General features: G+C 41.6%; 2 protein-coding genes across 4 annotated transcripts in view; one reads left to right on the top strand and one right to left on the bottom strand.

Annotated features, from left to right (window-relative positions):
• SLC25A12 (solute carrier family 25 member 12) overlaps positions 1-7167 on the bottom strand; it is a 173946-nt gene extending 166779 nt beyond the window's left edge. Inside the window, exon 1 of the mRNA XM_073807572.1 lies at positions 7135-7167. Coding sequence (XP_073663673.1) covers positions 7135-7152 — 18 coding nt within the window. The 5' untranslated portion in view covers positions 7153-7167. The remainder of the gene's footprint in view (positions 1-7134) is intronic.
• A 246-nt stretch (positions 7168-7413) lies between these two features.
• Positions 7414-21213, top strand: part of METAP1D (methionyl aminopeptidase type 1D, mitochondrial) — a 78699-nt gene continuing 64899 nt past the window's right edge. For all 3 annotated transcript variants that reach the window (XM_073807576.1, XM_019923141.3, XM_073807577.1), the window contains exon 1: positions 7414-7480. In XM_073807576.1, the coding sequence (XP_073663677.1) occupies positions 7441-7480 (40 nt within the window). In that variant the 5' untranslated portion in view covers positions 7414-7440. The remainder of the gene's footprint in view (positions 7481-21213) is intronic.

Genomic DNA, 21213 nt, shown 5'->3' with positions numbered 1-21213 from the left:
TTCTAGGTAGGAAATGTCAAATTCACAACTATTTTCAACCTCTGATCTTAGTGGTCCAACTGCTTTCTATATGAACTGGTCTCACAGAACCCTACAGGACACTGTTTACTCAAACACACTACAGTAAACACAGAACCATAAACCCAGCAGAAGGGTAAGCAAAGATGAAAACATAGGAGAAGGTAACCAGGAATGTACCATCATTTCAGGAGGGAAAGGGAAAAAACAGTAAGAGGAGTAATCTTATAGAAGGGTGGAGACATTGGAAGAAGAGAAGCAAGGGCAGAGTGAAGGCAAAAGGAAAAGAGAATGTACAGTAGACAGCAACAAAGGCATAGGTAATACTATGCATTCCTATCCTCTCACATGTGGTTTGCCTAGCCTGTCCTTTATTCTATGTAGATGTGTGACTAGTCACAGTAAAACAGGTAACTTCCCTTAGAAAGTTCAGCAAATGGTATATGCACAGAAAGAACTCTGGATGAATACATATCAACGTATTAACAGTGATTACCTGGGAAAAGCTTTTCTGGGGAACTTCTACTTTCTATATTTTACACTTCCGTATTTTTAAAATGTTTTTAAAGAGCACATATTACATACATGTGTAAACAAAAAAGAAAAACCAAAACAGACTTTAAAAAATTCTAACAATGAGATCGAGAGCGTTTTCCCTTCTTTTTTACAAATGTGGATTAGAGATGGTAAAGGAAGCATTATTTCCCTTTCACCTTCATCTTTGCAGGAAGGATTTTAACAGGTGCAAGTTCCTGGGAATTTATATAATTAGAGTTCAGCATTTTTCTCAGTTCTTGGCAGCCAGGGATAGCCAAAATCTGTGACCCCTCACACCTGGTGTTGCTCCTAAGAGGCTTATAGTCTCAAGGGTACTTGGTCTTTCTTTATGGACAATTTTGTGACCATGTTAGTCTCAGCTTTCCGATTGGCTTCCTAAGAACAAAAGTAATATCACATCTCCTTGGAGCCTAGAGTAGGCACTTAAGTATTCATTGATTGGCTGATTGATCACTAAATTCTCTTAGAAACTTTTTGCCTTTCCTTCCTTACTCTGCATGGAATTCTTCATTCTCCAGAAGTGTGTAAGCAGGTGTTACTTTTCCAGGGCTTAGTAATTGAGAATGGATGATAGTCGATAATGGTACACGTTTTTATTTAGATTTCATGGGGCAAATACACCACTTCTGCTTTAACCCAGCTTCCCTTAGAGCCAGTGCCAAGAAATGAGGTCAGGGAAGCCCTGTCCCTCAAGATAAAACTCAACAGCCACTGTGGAAAATAGTGCGGAAGTTCCTCAAAAAACTAAAAATAGAACTACCATATGATCCAGCAATTCCACTCCTGGGTATATTGAAGAAAACAAAAACACTAATTTGAAAAGATACATGCACTCCAATGTTCATAGCAGCATTATTTACAATGGCCAAGAAACAACCTAAGTATCCATCAACAGATGAATGGATAAGAAGATGTGGTATATGTACAACAGAATCCTATCAGTCATAAAAAAGAATGAAAGTTTGCCATTTGCAACAACGTGGATGGATCGACCTGGAGGGTATATCATAGTTAGTGAAATAAGTCAAACAGAGAAAGACAAATACTGTATGTTATCACTTATATGTGGAATCTAAAAGATAAAACAAACTAGTGAGTATAACACAAAAGAAACAGACTCACAGATACAGAGAACAAACGAGTGGTTACCAGTGGGGAGAGGGAAGGGGAGAAGGGCAAGAGATAGACGTAGGGGATTAAGAGGTACGAGCTTCTATGCGTAAGGTAAATAAGCTACAAGGATACATTGTACAACACAGGGAAGACAGCCAATATACTATAATACCTATAAATGGAGTATAATCCATAAAATTTTTGAATCATGTTGTACACCTGCAATTAATATAATATTGTAAATCAACTATACGTCAATTTAAAAAAAAAAAGATAAAACTCAGATGCATCAGCGAGTGAGGTCTGGGACCACCCTCATCCTCTTCCTTATGGCCTTCCCATCTCTTCCCTCCCTTGGCCCCTGCCACCATTCCAGGTGGCCTGCTGCTCCAACAATGGACAGGCTGTTATGCTGAAGCACTATTTCTGCTGACAAATCTCCCATAATATCTTTCAAGCCAAGAGGTTGGAGCGGCTTTAAATGAATGTGGGCCACACTGTGCCTGAGAGCAACAGCAACTCCCTTGGGACAAAGTTTGCTCTTACCCTACAGCTAAGTTAGCCCTATCTGATCCCACTCCACGCTGCTTAATCACAGTGACAGGCTGCTCGGGAGGGCGCAGCATGCTCCTTGCTGAGCCCACTTGGATTAGGCCTATAAATGGCTGGAGAGCCACAGAATCTTCAGAATTTCAATGTAGGAGGGGCTCGGGTAGGGCAATCTTGTTAGAAGGGGGTGGAACTTAAAGTTTCATTTGCCTAGGAGTTACATGGTCTAGAAAACGTCATTATACAAATCAAAAATGGGGGGGCAGGAGGGTCACACATGATGCCAGCCCCCCTCCCCTGCCTCCTGGCTTCCTCTTGACCCTGCTGGAGACGAAGGAAGCAGGGCACAAACAGCACGGACACATCCTCTTGCACGTGACACTACTTTTCCTCAAGAAAACATTTTCTCTAAGGGTCCCCCTAGATTACCCAGTAACATCTCCATCATTGTCTCAAGTGATTGGTATAGGAAACAACATTCTACCAACAAGGTGGCCGAGAGCGCCCTAGAAACTTTCTACCTGAACACAGAATCATTTGAAGCTGGACCTTAACTTTAGAGGGGTCCAGGCAGCTTAGACAGCTCCCTGTTATATGTGCAGATTATGTTTATGCAGGACTCCAAGTTCATGGAAAGAATGTTCATTTGACTTAAAAAAAAAAAATGTAGAGTAGCTCCCACTCACCGCAACTAGAGAAAGACCGCACGCAGCAACAAAGACTCCATGCAGCCAAAAATAAATAAATAAAAATTTTAAAAAGCTTTAAAAAATGTAAATAAATAAAAGGATTTCCTCACACTAAAACTGAACACATTGGAGGGCAGGATGGGAAATATTCTTCTCAAGACATAGAGTAAACTGCTAAGAAATGATCCTGATATTAAACCAAAAGGCTAATTTTTCTGATTCAGATGACAAAACTGAGAAGCAAGCTCAGGAAGGGAGAATGAAGGCACCTGAGGCTAAATGACAGCCCTACTGAAGCTGTGCAGGTCCCAGGGCACCAGTTTCCCCCAGCAGGCCACAGAACCTGCTTTGTGCCTAGTAGGAAACACCACTTTATTTCAGTTAGTCTTATGTGTTCATATGTAACAAGCTTCTTCTATAGATATGTAAGCACCTTAGTCTTTATTTTATAGTCTATGTTTTTAAGTATCTTGCATTATAAGTAATCTTCATAAGTACTTAAAAATCTAAACTGTGTAACAAGTTACAGGATGATGTATTACAAAGCAAAATTTATTTTTAAAAGGATTTACTGGGACTTTCCTGGTGGCGCAGTGGTTAAGAATTCACCTGCCAACGCAGGGGACATGGGTTCGAGCCCTGGTCCGGGAAGATCCCACATGCCGCGGAGCAACTAAGCCCATGCGCCGCAACTGCTGTGCCTGCGCTCTGGTGCCCTCGAGCCACAAGTGCTGAGCCCGTGTGCCACACCTGCTAGAGCCTGTGTGCCTGGAGACCATGCTCTGCAACAGGAGAGGCTGCCACAGTGAGAGGCCCGAGCCTGTGAGCAGCAACGAAGACCCAACACAGCCAAACATAAATAAATAAATTTATTTTTTAAAAAAAGAGATTTACTTCATGTAGCATAATCCCTAGAGCATTTTAAATTGTTAACCTGAATTACAAATTCAGTATCTACATTATAGAAACCAATATAATTTCAATTTTATCACAAACTTATATACAGCTTTTGAAAAAGTTATATAAGTCCAAAATAAACTATCATTAAGTAGAAGAAGGAGGAAAGAAAAAAATGACTTTTTAAAAATGAGAATGTCGGAATTTATTTCTGATTTATTTCTTTAATAAAAGAAGATTAGACTTTAAAAGATGCTAATAAGACAATCTTTTTAAAAACCAAGGTAAAAGACCTATAAAGCAATAATTAATCACAATTAATAAAAATATTTTAACATTTAAGAATGAATTTCTGGACACAGAAACTGAAGGTATTAGGAAGTTATACTTTATTTCTTGAACCCTGGTTCTGAAAAATTATTCAACATTTTTTTTCAAGAAACACAAGTACAAAATCTGAATAATGGTGGGAGTTCAAATCAATGAAGTGCCACAACATAATTAACCTTCATTTCACAGATGGGAAGATGGGCAGAAATGGAGTAGAGAAGTGAGTCAGTAGTAGTTACTCAACTAAATGAAAGCAATCTAATGCCCTAACACCCAGGATCACAGATGTTAGAACTGCCACGGATCTTAGATGTCAGGGGTCCAGCCCTTTTTTATACCGTTGATCAGTACGCATATATCTCATAAATTGACAGTTTTGGAGGACACATGCTGGCAGTTCTTAATCTTTCTAAGGTCAGAAGGATGTGATGAAAGAAGCTAAATCAAGAATCAGTGCACAAGCTATCACCTGTGCAAGTTCATGTCTGCTTCATTTCTAGCTCATCCTGCACATCCACATCCTTGCTGAACTTACTGGAAATTTCCTCACTGGATTCCACTATGGTGGTGCCACCTGAGTTCTCATAGTGTTTCCTTTTCCTTTTCCTTCTAGTTTCAGGGAAATAAATTGTGCATTGGTTTTCCAAGGATTGGCTGAGCTGAATCACATGAACATGTGTTCTATTTCAGATGTGTTTGAAATTGGGCTTAATGCCTTCTGACATTTCTCTAGGGACTTCTAGGTTTCTTTTTTTTTGCACACTTCTTGAGACTTGGTGTTCTGCTAACTCTCAGGTTCCTTTCCTGCACTCAGATTGTTGGCTTCAGTTACACTGAGGACAGATTAGCACGTTCAAAAACTCTCTCCTTGGAATTGATCTGCGTTTGAAAAAGGTGGGGCTTGAAGCCACCTGAAAGAGTACTTTTCATTCTCATCCTTGTACATTTTATTTACCTCAGTGGAAAACATTTTTTCTTTTTATCTTTCAAGGTGACCCAAAAGCATACAAAACTGGGTCTCCAAGAAGTACAGATGTGTCCTCTAATGAACTACCCAAACTCACTCTCGTTTTTCTCTTTCTGACTTACTTCACTTTGTACGACAGACTCTAGGTCCATCCACCTCACTACAAATAACTCAATTTCGTTTCTTTTTATGGCTGAGTAATATTCCATTGTATATATGTGCCACATCTTCTTTATCCATTCATCTGTCGATGGACACTTAGGTTGCTTCCATTGTCCTGGCTATTGTAAATAGAGCTGCAATGAACATTGTGGTACATGACTCTTTGAATTATGGTTTTCTCAGGGTACATACCCAGTGGAGGGATAGTCTGTCATACAGAGTGAAGTAAGTCAGAAAGAGAAAAACAGATACCGTATGCTAACGCATATATATGGAATCTAAAAAAGCGGTACTGATGGACCTAGTGGCAGGGCAGGAATAAAGATGCAGACGTAGAGAACAGACTTGAGGACACAGTGGGGAAGGGGAAGCTGGGATGAAGTGAGAGACTAGCATTGACATATATACACTACCAAATGTAAAATAGATGGCTAGTGGGAAGCTGCTGCATAGCACAGGGACATCAGCTCGGTGCTTTGTGACCACCTAGAGGGATGGGATAGAGAGGGTGGGAGGGAGACGCAAGAGGGGATATATGAATACATATAGCTGATGCACTTTGTTGTACAGCAGAAACTAACACAACATTGTAAAGCAATTATACTCCAATAAAGATGTGAAAAAAAAGTAAAAACATCAGGACTATGTAGTCATTAAAAAGAATGAGCTCTAAGTGTTCTAAGATTTGATGTTCATGAGTGGAAAAGCAAGTTGCAACAGTAAGTATGTGATTCCATTTAAAATCTTTACACATATTTGCCTGTAAAAGGCATGGAATGACACACACAGTGGCTGACTAAATAGTGGGATTGTGGTGTGTAGAGAGGGTGAGGAAGGAGATTTACCCTTTCTTTAAAAAATCATTTCTGGGGGCTTCCCTGTTGGCGCAGTGGTTGAGAGTCCGCCTGCCGATGCAGGGGACACGGGTTCTTGCCCCGCTCCGGAAGATCCCACATGCCGCGGGGCGGCTGGGCCCGTGAGCCATAGCCGCTGGGCCTGCGCGTCCGGAGCCTGTGCTCTGCAACAGGAGAGGCCACAGCAGTGAGGGACCCGCGTACCACACACACACAAAAAAAGATCATTTCTGAATTGTCTGGGTTTTTCACAGAGTGTGTAGTTAAATTAAATTCTTAAATATTAATTAGGAGACATCACACATGTTCACCAAGAAACCTTATCAATCTTTACTGCATTTGGAGACTGTTACATTCTTGGTTTGACTGGGTCCATGCAGAGTTCAATTCCTTCACCAGACATTCCTTGAATATCAGGTTCTTTGCTGGGTACCAGGCTACCAAGATGATTAATACCTGGTCCATGACAGAATGGAAATATGCCCCAGAATGCAGATAAGAGGAACAGCGAATTTGGTAAAAATTGACACTGTCATCACTAGGGATACATCAGCTCCCTCACTTGATTCATAACTGGCCTTCTGTAGGCTTCATCTTTCGGCAGCGCAATTGGCAGACGTCATCCTCTCATTGTTAAAAGTCAAATTTAGGATTAAGACTCCACTTAATACCGCTGAGCTCGAGGTGTCCTTGGGGAAGGAGAAGTCCCCTGAATATACCCACTCTGGTACCCAGAATAGATTTTGCAGCTGCACACAGATCCTGTCTTGTCTGTTGTCTCTGCTGAGTAATGTAGATTCTGGGACAGCAAAGGGGCAGCTGGTGACTTTGAACCAAATTTTACCTTTCAACTGAATCCAGGGAAATAATTTGCAACAAAGAGCAGACGATGCAAAGTGCTATGTTGAACGCTAGATTGTGCTTTATTTTTTCCTCCCAACTTTACGTTTCCATGCACCAAAATGTTGATGCTACAAATATTGGATACCACGCTTACCTGACAGGCTTCTTCCATCCCACCTGGGCGCGGGGGCTCAGAGCGAGCGCGCGAACCGCGGCTGGAGCCCGTCTCTCGCGGCCGGAGCGGGCTCGGCCGGCCGCGGGTTCCCCTACTGGCCCCGGTGCCCGAGCCGCTCCGCCGCCTGGGCTCCCGCAGTCAGCTCCCGCCGCGCACGCGCACTCTCCCTCTGGCGGCCTCGGCGCCTCCGGTCTTCGGCAGGGCTGCGACTGGACTGCTCCTACGGGCGGGGCGGGGCGAGGCGAGGAGGGGGCGAGAGCTCGCGGCCACGTGACCGACGCCAACATGGCGGCGCCCAGCGGCGTCCACCTGTTCGTCCGGAGAGGTAAGCACCTGGAGGACAGCTCCGCGTGGCTTCTCACTGTCGCTCACTGGCTACGCAGTCGGGTTCAAAGGAATACACGTCCGCGATCAGACATCTCGGCGCACACGAATGTGCTTTCAGTTCTGCGGACACACGCAGACACACGATGACACATTGCCACAGGAACATACCCACAAGTGTTCATTTGTCACCTGCCTAGATCACGTCACTGCGTGGCATCTATTTGCAGTCCCTCCTTGAGATTTATGGGACATTGTCTAAGGTTTTCTTCTCCCACGTCAGTTGTGTGATTGCTGTAGCAAACTCTTTTATTCCTGGGGCGGAGCGATGAACCTACAGTAACTGAAATGCGCCTGGACCCCCAGTTGCCGCAGAGAAAGCAACTTGTATCCGTTGGCATGATACAACGCGTCTTTTGGGGAACTTGCAAAATGTGATTATTCTCTTCCATTGACTTAAAGTTAAGAAGAGGAGAAATTTTGTCTGGCTAGCTTTCAGTAGGTGTTACTCTTGTGTGAGTGGTGAGATTTTAGTAAATGTGCAAATACTTTTGCAGGTGAATCTTTGTTGGATTTGAACCGGTTTCTGAATCTTTGTTGGAAAGAACTAGGAAGTTGTTTCAAGGATGGGGGAAGAAGGAAATTAAAATATTTTCAAGGACTATTTAGGTTTCAGGCATGTAGGAACAACAGTCCTATGAGGCAAATATTATTTTCACAGTAAATAGCTCCGTTTATTAAGTGCTTTTGAAGTACATGATACTGTGTTAAGCACCTAACATATGCTAGCTACCTTTTAAAACCCAGTGAGTTAGGCATTATTCTCTGCTGATGAGAAAAGTGAGACAAAGTGGTTAAGTAATAAGACTAAGATTGCACAGATTGTAAGAGGCAAAATGGGCATTTGAACATGGAACTGATTTCTTTTCTTTTCTTTTCTTTTTTAAGTGCTCATTCCTCTGCCCTGCATGGCATGGTCTCTTCACAGAAATCAGTGTGCAAAGTTCAGATGAGACAGGACAAGTATGATGAGCATGTGTGAGAAGTAAAAAGGAAGATGTTTTTAGAGAGGAAGGAGGTTGGTAGGCAGATAGACCTCAGTCTTTCAGTGTAATATAGCGTTAGTGGAGATGACTAAGGAGCCACAGGAAGATATGAGGTGAGAGATGTGTAAAGGGAAGGTGATGTAGGCAGTATTTTGGACTGGTTGGAAGGGAGAGTGGAGGCCAGTGTGAGAGTACAGCCTTGTGAAAAGAGCACCAATTTACATCTCTTAAGATCTGGGTTCCAATCCAAACTCTGTTTACTAATCAAGTTACTTTTTTTCTGTTTCCTCTTTTGACAAGAAATAATGGGGTTTAGACTTCTTTTTTGTGCGCTGCAGGTAATGGTGAAGAGGATCTGGGCAGATAGTCAAGGTAGAGGAGGAGCCAAAACACACACACACACACACACACACACACACACGTGTTATATACACACACATATGTATGCATATGTATATAATCTCTTTGCAGAGTATAGAAATAACATATTCATCTTTTTTTTTTTTTTTTTTTTTTTTTTTTTTGCGGTACGTGGGGCTCTCACTGCTGTGGCCTCTCCCGTTGCGGAGCACAGGCTCCGGACGCGCAGGCTCAGCGGCTATGGCTCACGGGCCCAACCACTCCGTGGCATGTGGGATCTTCCCGGACCGGGGCACGAACCCGTGTCCCCTGCATCGGCAGGCGGACTCTCAACCACTGCGCCACCAGGGAAGCTCCATATTCATCTTTTTTGTGACTTATGATTTTGACAAATGGTGGTTCAGACAGTCTTGGAAAAAGCTATTACAGAAATAGCTATAGTAACCCATCCCACTATACCCCACAAGAGGGTTATCTTCTGACTAGAAGAGGGGGATCTTCTGATTAGAAGAGGGAGGGAAAATATGTCATCAGGAAGAGATTCAGTGATAGGGAAAGGCCCCTTTATGGGTTATTCATAATTACTTTTATTATGCATTGCAGACAGGTTGTCCTGTACCACCTGCTCTCCGCCCCCCAGGGTTGAAAATGAAGGGTAAATTTATGAAGGGTACTCTCTTTTCTCTCTTCCTCCTTTTCATCCTTTTAGATTGATGTAAATTAATCCACTATAAGTCTTTATGTGCCAGGATTTATCGTCAGCATCTATGTGCACCTTTCCCTCTTGGAAAATGGGAAGAAGAGATTTTTTTTTTTTTTTGGCTGCGTTGGGTCTTCGTTGCTGTGTGTGAGCTTTCTCTAGTTGTGGTGAGCGGGAGCTACTCTTCGTTGTGGTGCGCAGGCTCCTCATTGCAGTGGCTTCTCTTGTTGTGGAGCACGGGCTCTAGGTGCGCGGGCTTCAGTAGTTGTGGCACGCAGGCTCAATAGTTGTGGCTTGCAGGCTCTAGAGCACAGGGTCTGTAGTTGTGGCACACGGGCTTAGTTGCTCCGCGACATGTGGCATCTTTCCAGACTAGGGATCGAACCCTTGTCCCCTGTATTGGCAGGCAGATTCTTAACCACTGTGCCACCAGGGAAGTCCCAGAAGAGATTTCTTAACCTCTTAAGAAGGGCATAAGGTTTCTCTCATGACTCTCCAGCTCATTGTAGCTTTAATCACAGTACACCCTCCATATAGTAGTTACCTACTTCCTCTCTCCATCCCCACTCCTAACTAGATTGTTAATTCTTGTTGAGCAGGAACCGTGTCTTATCTATATGTCTATCTTAATAAGCACAGTACCTGGCTGAAGAGCTTACTGAATTGAGAGGCTGTTAAGACTTGTTCTCTTCTGAGGAATTCCCTGGCGGTCCAGTGGTTAGGACTGGGTGCTTTCACTGCCGAGGGCATGGGTTCAGTCCCTGGTCAGGGAATTAAGATCCCGCTTAAGATCCCGCAAGCCCTGCAGCTTGGCCAAATTTGTTCTCTTCTATCATGGGCTAAGGGATGGGTGGAAACTATAAGTAGTGACATTGGAAAGGGGAAAAGATGGATTAGTCTCTTGGAAGGTAGAGAGAAGGTAACAAGAGCCTTTTAGGGATGAAGGTACTCCTGGTATTAGCACTGACACTAAATCCCTGATAACGGTGCAAAATCCCTACCCTGGGGCCCCAGGAGCTCTCTCCTTGCTTAATCTCTCACTCCCAGTTCCCACTTTATTAGAATCTTTGTTCCAGCTCTCAAAGCTGGCACATAAGATCCTTTGCCCAGTGAGGATGGCAAGGAATGGTGAAGGCAAAGAAGGGGGCATATTTTCTCTTTTAAACTCTTGTTCCTTTTATGAGCCAGTCTCTCCTGGCTTGCCTCCTGTTTCTCTGATTTTCCCAGACTTCCACTAGGCTCTTCTACTTCTAGGTTTTTAAATATTAGTGTTCCCCAGGATTCTGTTCTAAGCCCTCATCCCTGTTTCCTCTCTTTGTTGTCAGCAATCAAATTTACCTACCTCAATGACTGTCAAATCTATACAGTTTTTAAAAATCAACAGAGTATCCCCTGGAACTGAACACCAGGTCTGAATGCCAGCTCTCTGTTAGGTATCTTTTCCTAGATGTCTCACAGGCCCTTTAAGCTCAACAAGTCCAGTATGGAAATGAATATTTTCCTGCACATCTGCTTCTCCGCATATATACTCTGTCTCCATGAATGGCATCGCCATCCAGGCAGTACCTAAATGTAAGTATTTAAGGGCTTTTGGTCCCCACCACTGCCTTCAGTGTCTGTGTCCAGTGAGTCAGTAAATCCCAGTTTTCTGCATGGTCTGGGTATAATTCTTTACCATCCCTTGTAACTGGTCTCCACCTTAGTTCACCTTCTTCCCCACAACCAGCTGTCTTTCTAAAATTCAGATCTGATTATGACGCTTCCCTACTAAAAAAACCTCTGGGGACTCTTCATTGCTGGGATAGTCTGAATCCCTCCGCATCGAAGGATAGCACCATCTCAGTCTGGCCTCAGTTTACCTTTTCAGCCTTAGGTCCTGCCAGTTTCCTAACCTCATATCTCTGCTAAGGTTTGCCATTGTGTACCTCCTTAAGTGCTTTGCCTGCAATGTCTTTTTTCACCCAGCAAACCATTCATTCTTCAAGGCCACACTTAAATGCCATCTCTCCTTTGAAGCTGTATTTGCCTCTGCCCAGGCTAAACGAACCCAGTCTGCTTACATAGCGCTCAGGGCATGCCTTTATCACAGCGCGTATTACCCTGTATCAGAGTATGCACACTTACCTGAAAAGTATTTGTTTACACCTCCATCTCCCTTGCTAGAATGGGAGCTTCTTAGAGACAAGAATCTTATCTTCTTCATCTCTGTCTTCCCAAAACGTGGCATACAATGTGTACACATAGTAAGTACTCAGTTTCATAACCAAATGAAAGACCTTTCAGACTGCAACCTCCTGTAGGAACATTTGTTCACAAAAGTTATATGGTAGGCCTAAGGAATAATTTATCTCAAAATGTCAGTTTTTGTCATATGACCGGCCTAGTTAGTGACTTTGTTCCCTGCCCCCACCCCCTTTTATAGTCCATCTCCCTCCAAGATTAATTTAAGGCAGTGTTACTTCTGTATACCTTTTTGGGCAACTGTGAGAATTCCAGGTAATATGAGTTGTGAGTCAGACTTACTGGAGATAATTAGAAAAAAGAGGTTGGGAGGGGGAAGGGAAGAAATCTAAAAGAGAAGTACTTAAGGCTTAAGCAGTGTAGTCATGGGAGAGAAGAAGGAAGCTGATGGAAGTAAACCCTTAGACCTAATCGCTATCCTGCTGTCCTTCCACAGTCCATGTGGAGGGAACTGATGCCAGTGAGAGGAGAGGGGGCAGATTGTGGGCAAGTCCAGCAGAAAGTCTAAGAAAGGCACAGCTGGTGGGTGTATGAAATAGTTTGGCTTTTCCAGAGGGCTGTGTGGCAATGTGTATCAAGGTGTAAGGTATACATACTTTTTAGCTAACAATTCTGCTTTTAGGAATTTATCCTGAGAGAACAATAGGATGAGTGTACAAAGATGGATAAATAAGAATGTAACTTTATAATAATGGTAATTGGGAAATATTCACCATAATCTGAAATGTCCATTGGTAAGAGAATGACTAAATAAATTATAGTTTATCCATGCAATGGTGTGCTGTGCAGCCGTTAAAAAGATGATGTAGATGTACTGTAGACTTAAAAAGTCATGGCCATGCATAGAGGAGAAAAGGCTGGTATAGAACAGTAAATCCCACTTACATAAAGTTTGTATCTTTGTTTCCTTATATGTATATATGCCCAAAGAAATATCTAGCATGATGCTCACCCAAGTGTTCATAGCTCTTATTTCCAGATGGTGAGATTGTACTGATTTTTACTTTCTTTATAATTGATGTGTTTGAATTTTATACATTGAGAAGATAGCATTTTTATTTTCCAAAACTTTTTTTTAAAACTGTATAAGAGAAAAAACCAACCAAGCAAATATAAAAGGTATCAAATGTTTGAATGGGACCAGACCCAGGGGAAAAATTTCTTTTACTGTGCATATTCTCTGCAACAAAGCAAAATGTCTATGTAATTTATAATATAGGAAAAGAACACCTTTAAGATTTCCATGATCAAGGAATGGTAACTGGAAATTACTTATATATACTCATTACTGTAATTTAAGATGCATATAATGCTACTAATATTTTATCATTCTTGTCTTTTTTTAACAAATGTACGAATTTTTACAAGTGCTTTTGTTCATTTGTGACTCTAAGGCCATAGATTCTTCCACTAAGAATTTTCTTATGATAGTGGTTTTTCAAAAATTTAACTTCCAAGTAGGGGAGGGGCTATATTACATAATAAATTAGGTACTTTAAACTTTTGTCAACTGACCTGAGATCCTTACTGTTTTGTATAGCTTCAGTAGGAAAATGTATCCTCAGTTTCATCAAACCAACTTAGAAATCATGTTTTGGGATGCAGGCCATGGATGATTTGGAAAATATCAATACTATTAATAAGGAGCTTCCTGTAACTTAAACTCTATTCATGTTGATAGCTGAGAATGGAGATGGATTTTTGCTATATGATTTTTTTAACAAGTACCTTAATACAAATACAAATAAACTCTGTTATGATATGGCTTGTTACTACATAAATTAAAGCATACTTAACAATCAAATCATAACCCTGAATTCCCTAAAGTCAGACTTGTCCCTCAAGCCATGTGTGCTCTTATGTTTTCCCTCTGCCTGAAATAGCTTTCTGTAACGCATAGTTCCTGTCTCCCATTGAAATTATGAACTTTACTACACAGTACAGGGCACGTAGACCCTCAATGATAAATGCTGTGCAGTCATTAACCAAAAAAAAAAAAAAAAGGTGTTGACCTCTATTTGTTGACATGGAATGATATTCACAACATGTATTATTTGGAAAATGCAAGTTATAGAGCAATTTAATATAATCTTATTTTGTGAAATCAAATATTGATCTATCCATGTGTGTCAAAGTGTAGAACATACAGAGAGAGAGAGAAAGATAGAGAGAATGGCATTCACCTACATAAATATTCACAGTTTTTATGAAATGTTCCCTTTCCCCAAGCATTGGGAATCTTTGAAAATGCAGAGTAGATGCTATGTATCTTTGGGAATTTGGCAAGATGGGAGGAGAATAAGATATATGCAAAGCTTCATTTGAACATTATCTTGTTTTTCAGTTAAAACAGTTTTTTCTTGTAGAGATTGGATTTTCTTTTTTAGCTTTTGAATGTGCAGAATTTCAAACATACAGAAAAGTGGAGAGAGCAGTACATACCCATCACCTAGTTACAACAGTCATCAATTTATGGCAGCTCTTGTTTCATCTTTACCCCCAGCCACTTCCCCTCCCCAAGCTAGATTATTTTGAAGCACATCTCAGATATATAATTTCATCTGTACATTTTTCATTATGTATCTCCAAAAGCCAGGAGCCTTTAAAATTTTCTTCATATATTGCACTTATCGGTTCTAGAATTTACATTTGGTTCTTTTCTTATAGTTTCCATTTCTGTGTTGAGGTTTCCCAGCTGTTTACTCACGTCCATCTTTTCCTTTAAGTACTTGTACGTACATATTTATAACAGCTGTTTTAAAGTCCTTATCTGTTCATCTGTCGTCTGGGTGATCTCAAGGTCTTTTTCTGTTTTATTGACTTTTTTTTCTGGACTGTGGCTCACATTTTTCTGTTCTTCATACATGTAATTGTATATTCGTCCCAAGTGGATAATACCTTGTGGAGATTATGCTGTTCCGCCAGGCGTGGTTTTCTTCCTTCGTAGGGTGGATCTGTTTGTTTTGCTCTTAGTACTAGAGTGTGGCTCTTACTCTAGTGCAGAGTTCAGCAAACTTTTTCTATAAAGGGCCAGATAGTAAATATCTTAAACTTCTGTGGCCCTATCGTCTCTACTGCAGCTACTCAAGTCTGCTAATATAGTACAAAGGCAGCATAGACAGTATATAAACAAATGAGCATAGCTATATTCCAACAAAATTTTATTTATAAGAAAGACAGTGAGCCGGGTTTGGCTCACAGGTCTTAATTTGCCCACCTTTGCTCTGCATGTGCGTGGTTCTTATTCCACTGAGGGCCCACTTGTTCAGTTCTTATTCCACTGAATGCCTGTGGGGCTCAGTGAGGTCCATCCACTCGGGTTGGGCTAAGACTTCAACTTCTCCCAGCCCTGCAACCTCTGGAATCTATTCAGCTCTCAGCCTTGCACCAGCCGCTGTCTGGTAGGCCTTGTGCCTCTCTGTTTCCCAGAACCCTCAGTACTGCACAAAGTCCAGCTGCTTCAGCAGCCAGCCCTCTGCTCTCTGCCTCCCTGAGTAAACAGTGAGGGGCTGTGCTTGGCTTGGGCTCCATCTCCCGAGGCCACATTTGGGACGGTTTCCCCAGGCAGAACACTGGAGCCAATCTGGGCTCACCTTGTGTACTTATTTACCCTCAAGGTTCACTGTCCTACACTGGTCAGCAGCCAATGCCAAAAAATAGCTCCTTCACATTTTGTCTAGTTGTCTAGTCATTTAAGGCAGGAAGGAATTCTAGTAACAGTTATGCCAACATGGCTAGAAGAGGATGTCAGTTATTTTTTTTTATTCAGTAAGTTTATTTTCCCAGGTTTTTTTTCTTGAAATGTATTTGTTGAAGCAACTGACTCGGCAGTCTGCCCTAATGGAGCTTTCCACATTCTGGATTTTGCTGACTGTATTTCCAGTGGAGTCATTTTAAATGTTCCTCTATTAACTGGCAGTTAGACCCAAGGCCTGACTTGATTTAGGTTACATTTTGTTGTTGTTGTTGTTTTGGGCAAGAATACTTCCTAGAGTATTGCTTTTTGTGATGTTAGTGGCCACTGGTGATCATTACTTGGCTCCATTAGCTCATTAAGACTTTGCAAAATGGTAATATTTTAATTCAGTCATTCCTTCTGCGTTTATTAGCTAGAAGATATCTACAGAAAGAAACTTTCTCAGCAAGTATTTGATTACCCTGATAGGCCTCATCCTGAAAAGTTAAATGTTTGATTTGTTCTCTGTATTTACCAGTTTTTAAAATAACAAGTTTATCCTCCAAAAGTGACCAATGAGTTGTGTTTAGAACTGTGTGGATTTATGTTTCATTGGGTATCTACTTCCTTAATTTTCTGAAAGTATATGAAAGGATCACGCAGTGTGGAAATGTAATCCTAAAGCAAGATTGAAAGATTATAGAAAGACGAGCAAAAGCAATTGACAGGAATAGCATTTTAAAAAATGAATTTAGGGAATTCTTACTATAACAATGTTAAAGTGGGAGGTTATAGAGTAAGAAAGGATTGAACATCCTCCAGTGTTTGTTGCAAGTTGAGTCCCATGGTGTTAGTCCTTCACATTGCAGCAAGAGGTTCAGTTTTGTATCTAGTGAAACGTCAGATCTTGTGCTTAGAATAATATGCTTCTTAATATCTAGAGAGTGATTATATATCAGAAAAAGTAACTGGTAAAGATCTGATTTTGGATCCTGTCTCTACAACTTATTATCACGTGAATTTAAAAAGTAACGTAATTTTCCACTCAACTTTTCTGTGAACCTAAAGCTGCTCTAAAAACTATGTCTATTAAAAAAAACAACTTAACCTTTCTGAATTTCACTTTCTTCACCTGTTTTCAAAAAAAGAAAGGGTCTAAAATTATCTAAGTTAAATGAAAATTAAGAAATTAAGTGGGAGAACCTGTGAAAGTATCTAGCACAAGAAATGTCCCTTCCCTTTTAGCAGATGTTCTCCATTGGTTGAAGCAATTACAAGGAAGCCCAGATTCGGGGAAGGGGATACAGAGTCCCTCTTGATGGGATACGTGTCAATGAATCGAGGCAATCTAAGGCTGTTTCTTGAATACAATGGGAAGGAAGAAGATGGACTCCTCAAATACATTCAAAATTTTGTCTATATGGACACTTTTCTGAAGGAAAATATGCGTGGCTTTCATTAATTTCTCGAAGTCAGATGATTTGAAAAAACAATAGCATCTCCCTTAGAATATCAATATTCTTTGATACCCCTCCCACGGAGAAGTGGGGTCTCACTTAGTTGCTCCACGGCACGTGGGATCTTCCGGACCAGGGCTCGAACCTGTGTCCCCTCCCCTTGAGTCTAGACTGTCTTGTGACTACTTCATTCGAAAGAGAATTGGGGAGGTGATGCTGTGTGACTTTCAAGGCTGTCATAAAAGGAGATGCAGCTTCTGCTTTGTTCACTAGAACAGTCATGCTGGCAGCTTCAGCTGCCTTGTAAGAAACCCAACTACCCTGGGGCTGCTGTGTTGTGAGGAAGCCAAGCCACTTGAAGAGGTTCTTTGAAAGTTATCCAGTCAGGAGACCTAATCTTTGAGTCATCCCATTGCAGGCACCAGACATGTGAATGAGCCTTCAGATGGTTCCAGCCCACAGCCCTAGAGTCATCCCCAGCCAAGTCGTCTTCTTTACTCAGGGCCTCAGATATAATGCGGCCTCAGACATTCATTTCCAAATTCCCGACCCAAAGAATCCATGAGCATAATAAAATTATTAGTTCTGTTAAAACACTGTTAACTTTTGGGTAACTCGTTACAAAGCAGTATTAACTAGGACACTATGTAATATCTAAGAGCCAGCAGCAATTAATTTTCAGTGGAAAACCTAAAGGACAACTTATAGGTAGTACATGCAGGCAGGCAGTCACAAAATATCTCCCACAAAACTTGGAGTCACCACACACAACAAGTATGGCTTATCACCAGATATTTATTTATTTATTTTAAAAATTTTGTTTAGACTTCCCTGGTGGTGCAGTGGTTAAGAATCCGCCTGCCAATGCAGGGGACACAGGTTCAAGCCCTGGTCCGGGAAGATCCCACATGCCGCGGAGCAACTAAGCCCGTGAGCCACAGCTACTGACCCTGTGGTTTAGAGCCCACAAGTCACAACTACTGAGCCTGCGTGCCACAACTACTGAGCCTGTGCGCCTAGAGCCCGTGCTCCTCAACAAGAGAAGCCACTGCAATGAGAAGCCCGCGCACCACAACAAAGAGTAGCCCTCACTGACCGCAACTAGAGAAAGCCCGTGTGCAGCAACGAAGACCCAACACAGCCAAAAATAAATAAATTAATTAATTAATTAAAAAAAATATATATTTTTGGCTGCCCACACTGCTTTTGGGATCTTAGTTCCCTGACCAGGGATTGAACCTGCACCTCAGCAGTGAAAGCATGGAGTCCTAACCACTGGACCACCAGGGAATTCCCTATCACCAGATATTTATAGTCTAGATGAAGTTTATTAATCTGGAGTCATTTTTACCATAAGTGATATTACTCAGTATCATGGCTGACTTTCCACATTTGCCAGGTTTCCAAAGAGAACAGAGCTAGAAAGTTAACCCAAGGTCAAATGTGTCAATAGAGAACTATCCATTGAGAAAAGCAAAGTAAGAATATTAATATTAGACAGAATAGAATTTAAGGCAAAAAGCACCAAAGAGGACAAAGAGGTTCATGGACCTTTTCTCTTTCTACCCTCACTATCCCCTTAATGATCTCATTAGTCATATGACTCTAATAACCCATTAAGCTGTTGCCTCCCATGTTTATGCCCTCAGCCAAGACCTTTCTCCTAAATTCCAGACTCATGCATCCATCTGCTTACTTGACATTTCCAAATGTCGAGATCGACATGTGCAAAACTCCAAAACTGGACTTCTGATCTCTTCCCTAAAATTTGCTCCACCCCAAAGACTTCCCTACCTTAGTTGTTGGTAATTTTATCCTGTCAGTTTCTCAGACCATAAACCTTCAAATCAACCCCAATTCCTTTCTTTCTCTCACGTATCCAGTCTGTCAAGAAATCCCATTGAATCTACCTTTTTAAAAAAATTTATTTATTTATTTATTTATTTTTGGCTGTGTTGGGTCTTTGTGGCTGCACATGGGCTTTCTCTAGTAGCGGTGAGCGGGGGCTACTCTTCGTTGCGGTGCGCGGGCTTCTCATTGTCGTAGCTTCTCGTTGCAGAGCAGGGGCTCTAGGCACGCAGGCTTCAGTAGTTGTGGCACGTGGGCTCAGTAGTTGTGGCTCGCGGGCTCTAGAGTGCAGGCTCAGTAGTTGTGGTGCATGGGCTTAGTTGCTCTGCGACATGTGGGATCTTCCTGGGCCAGGGCTCCAACCCGTGTCCCTTGCATTGGCAGGCAGATTCTTAACCACTGCGCCACCAGGGAAGCCCCAAATCTACCTTTAAGATATACCCAGAATGCATTTTTGACACCCCACTGTCACCACCCTGAGTTGAGTCACTATCATATCTTACCTGGATTACTGCAGTAACCACTTACTGGTCTCCCTGCTTCTACCCTTGCCCTCCTATACTGGATTCTCAACGCAGCAGCCAGACTGAACTTTTAAAAATGTTAAGTCAGATCATGTCATTCTTTTGCTGAAAACCTACTTCACTCAGAGTAAAAGCCAAAATCCTCATAATGTCCTGTAAGGCCCTACTCATAGCACTTAACACTTTCTAACACACTGTATGACTTACTTATTTGTCATGTTTTCTGTTGCTTACCTCCCCACATATACAGACTATAAGTTTGGCAAAGAGAAGAATTTTTGTTTGTTTTTTTCCCTGATGTATCCCAAGTACCTAGAACAATGCCTGGCACATGATAAGCACTCAATAAAGATTTTTTGAATGAATGAATGAAAAGTGGCTAGTTAATAATGATACAATAAAGTTATTAATAATGAATATTTATGAGTCAAATAACATGTTAAAATATTTAAAGCAAGAGCTGTTAAAAATAAAAGGAAAAATGGATAAAACCGCAATCGTAATAGGAAACTAGCATGCCTCTAATTTGTCAATTTAAGTAGACATAATAAGGTTACTGGATTTCAGAATGTTATAATTAGTAAATTTGATTTAATATTAAATTTGATACCTTGGATTAGGATTTTTTTTTACAAATATACACAAAATAGGATAAAAGATGGTAAGTTATGCCACTGAAAACCTCAGTAAGTTCTAGAAAGAAAAATTGTATAAACTGCATCCTCTGATCACAAAGCAATAATGCACAAATTAATGGGGAAAGAGGAGATTTGACCCAAGTATTGTGGAAACAAAAGGAAACTAAATAGTGGGGTATGTACCATTTACACTGTACTGGCCTTGGAATACACAGTTCTTGTCCTCCATGAGTTCACAGTCCTTGGTGGAATCAAACATGTAAATCAATTTTGCAACAGAATAAGGATGCACAGATAGAGGTAAGCATATGATGCAATGGGATCATCCCGTAGAGACCGACACGCCTTCACCTTTACAGAGGAGGAGAAGACTAGGCTGAGTCTTCCAGTGCAAGGAGGGCCTGGTCAGATGAAGGAGTCTAGAAACAGAGAGGCCTCTTGTCCAAAGGCAGAGAGAGGGATGAGAGCCTGTGCAGCCTTCTGGGAGCTCGGCTGGTTTAATATGGCAAGCAAGCAGGGTGAGAGCTAGGGAGTAGCCAGTTGGAGATGCTACTTTTGGCAGTAAAATGTATAGCATTTGGGGACTACCTGAATGGGACAGCTGAAGCATGTGTGTGAAAAGGGGTAAAGATACCAGACTCCTGCTCCCTTAGGGATGGAGGAAATGATAGATGTGCATGTAGATAGTTTTTCAGCTGGGAGAGGAGACAGAAAATTGAAGAAGCTCCTCGTCCCCCAATTACTTCTGTTTCTTTCTGTACATTTTTGCAGAGATTAGAGATGAAATGAGGTAGGGGGTTGGGAAATAGGAGGAAAAAATGATAAGGGATAATAGAAGGATTGCCCAGCAGTGTTGAGATCCAAGTGAAATTAGAGACCGTGTATCTGTAGTGACCCCATTCATTGCCACTGTGTGATTTTCTCCAAATGGGCATCATCCTGTGTGTATAAAAGAGTGAAGGTAGATAGTTGGATTGATTGGAATTTTCCAGATGGATGCACTGGAAGGACCAGGGAGTAAGAGAAAAGGGGAGTGGGGAGTTAGCAAGAGGGGGGTTGAATCAATGCATTCTAGAGTCTAGCCTAGGCTGGAAGTTTCCCAAGGTCATGGACCTTGTCTATTTTGTTTGTTTCTGGGCTCATTATTATTACAATGAATAATCTAGATCATAGAAGTAAAAAGGGAAGAGACTGATAGTTTGGTGGGGCGGGGGGGGAAGGAGTTGTCCTAAGACGAGAATTTC

This window comes from Tursiops truncatus, chromosome 7 (genome assembly GCF_011762595.2).
Source record: "Tursiops truncatus isolate mTurTru1 chromosome 7, mTurTru1.mat.Y, whole genome shotgun sequence".
In the NCBI taxonomy this organism is placed as follows: Eukaryota; Metazoa; Chordata; class Mammalia; order Artiodactyla; family Delphinidae; genus Tursiops; species Tursiops truncatus.
Note: the sequence above shows the minus strand (reverse complement) of the source record. Positions and strands in the feature narration are given on the sequence as shown.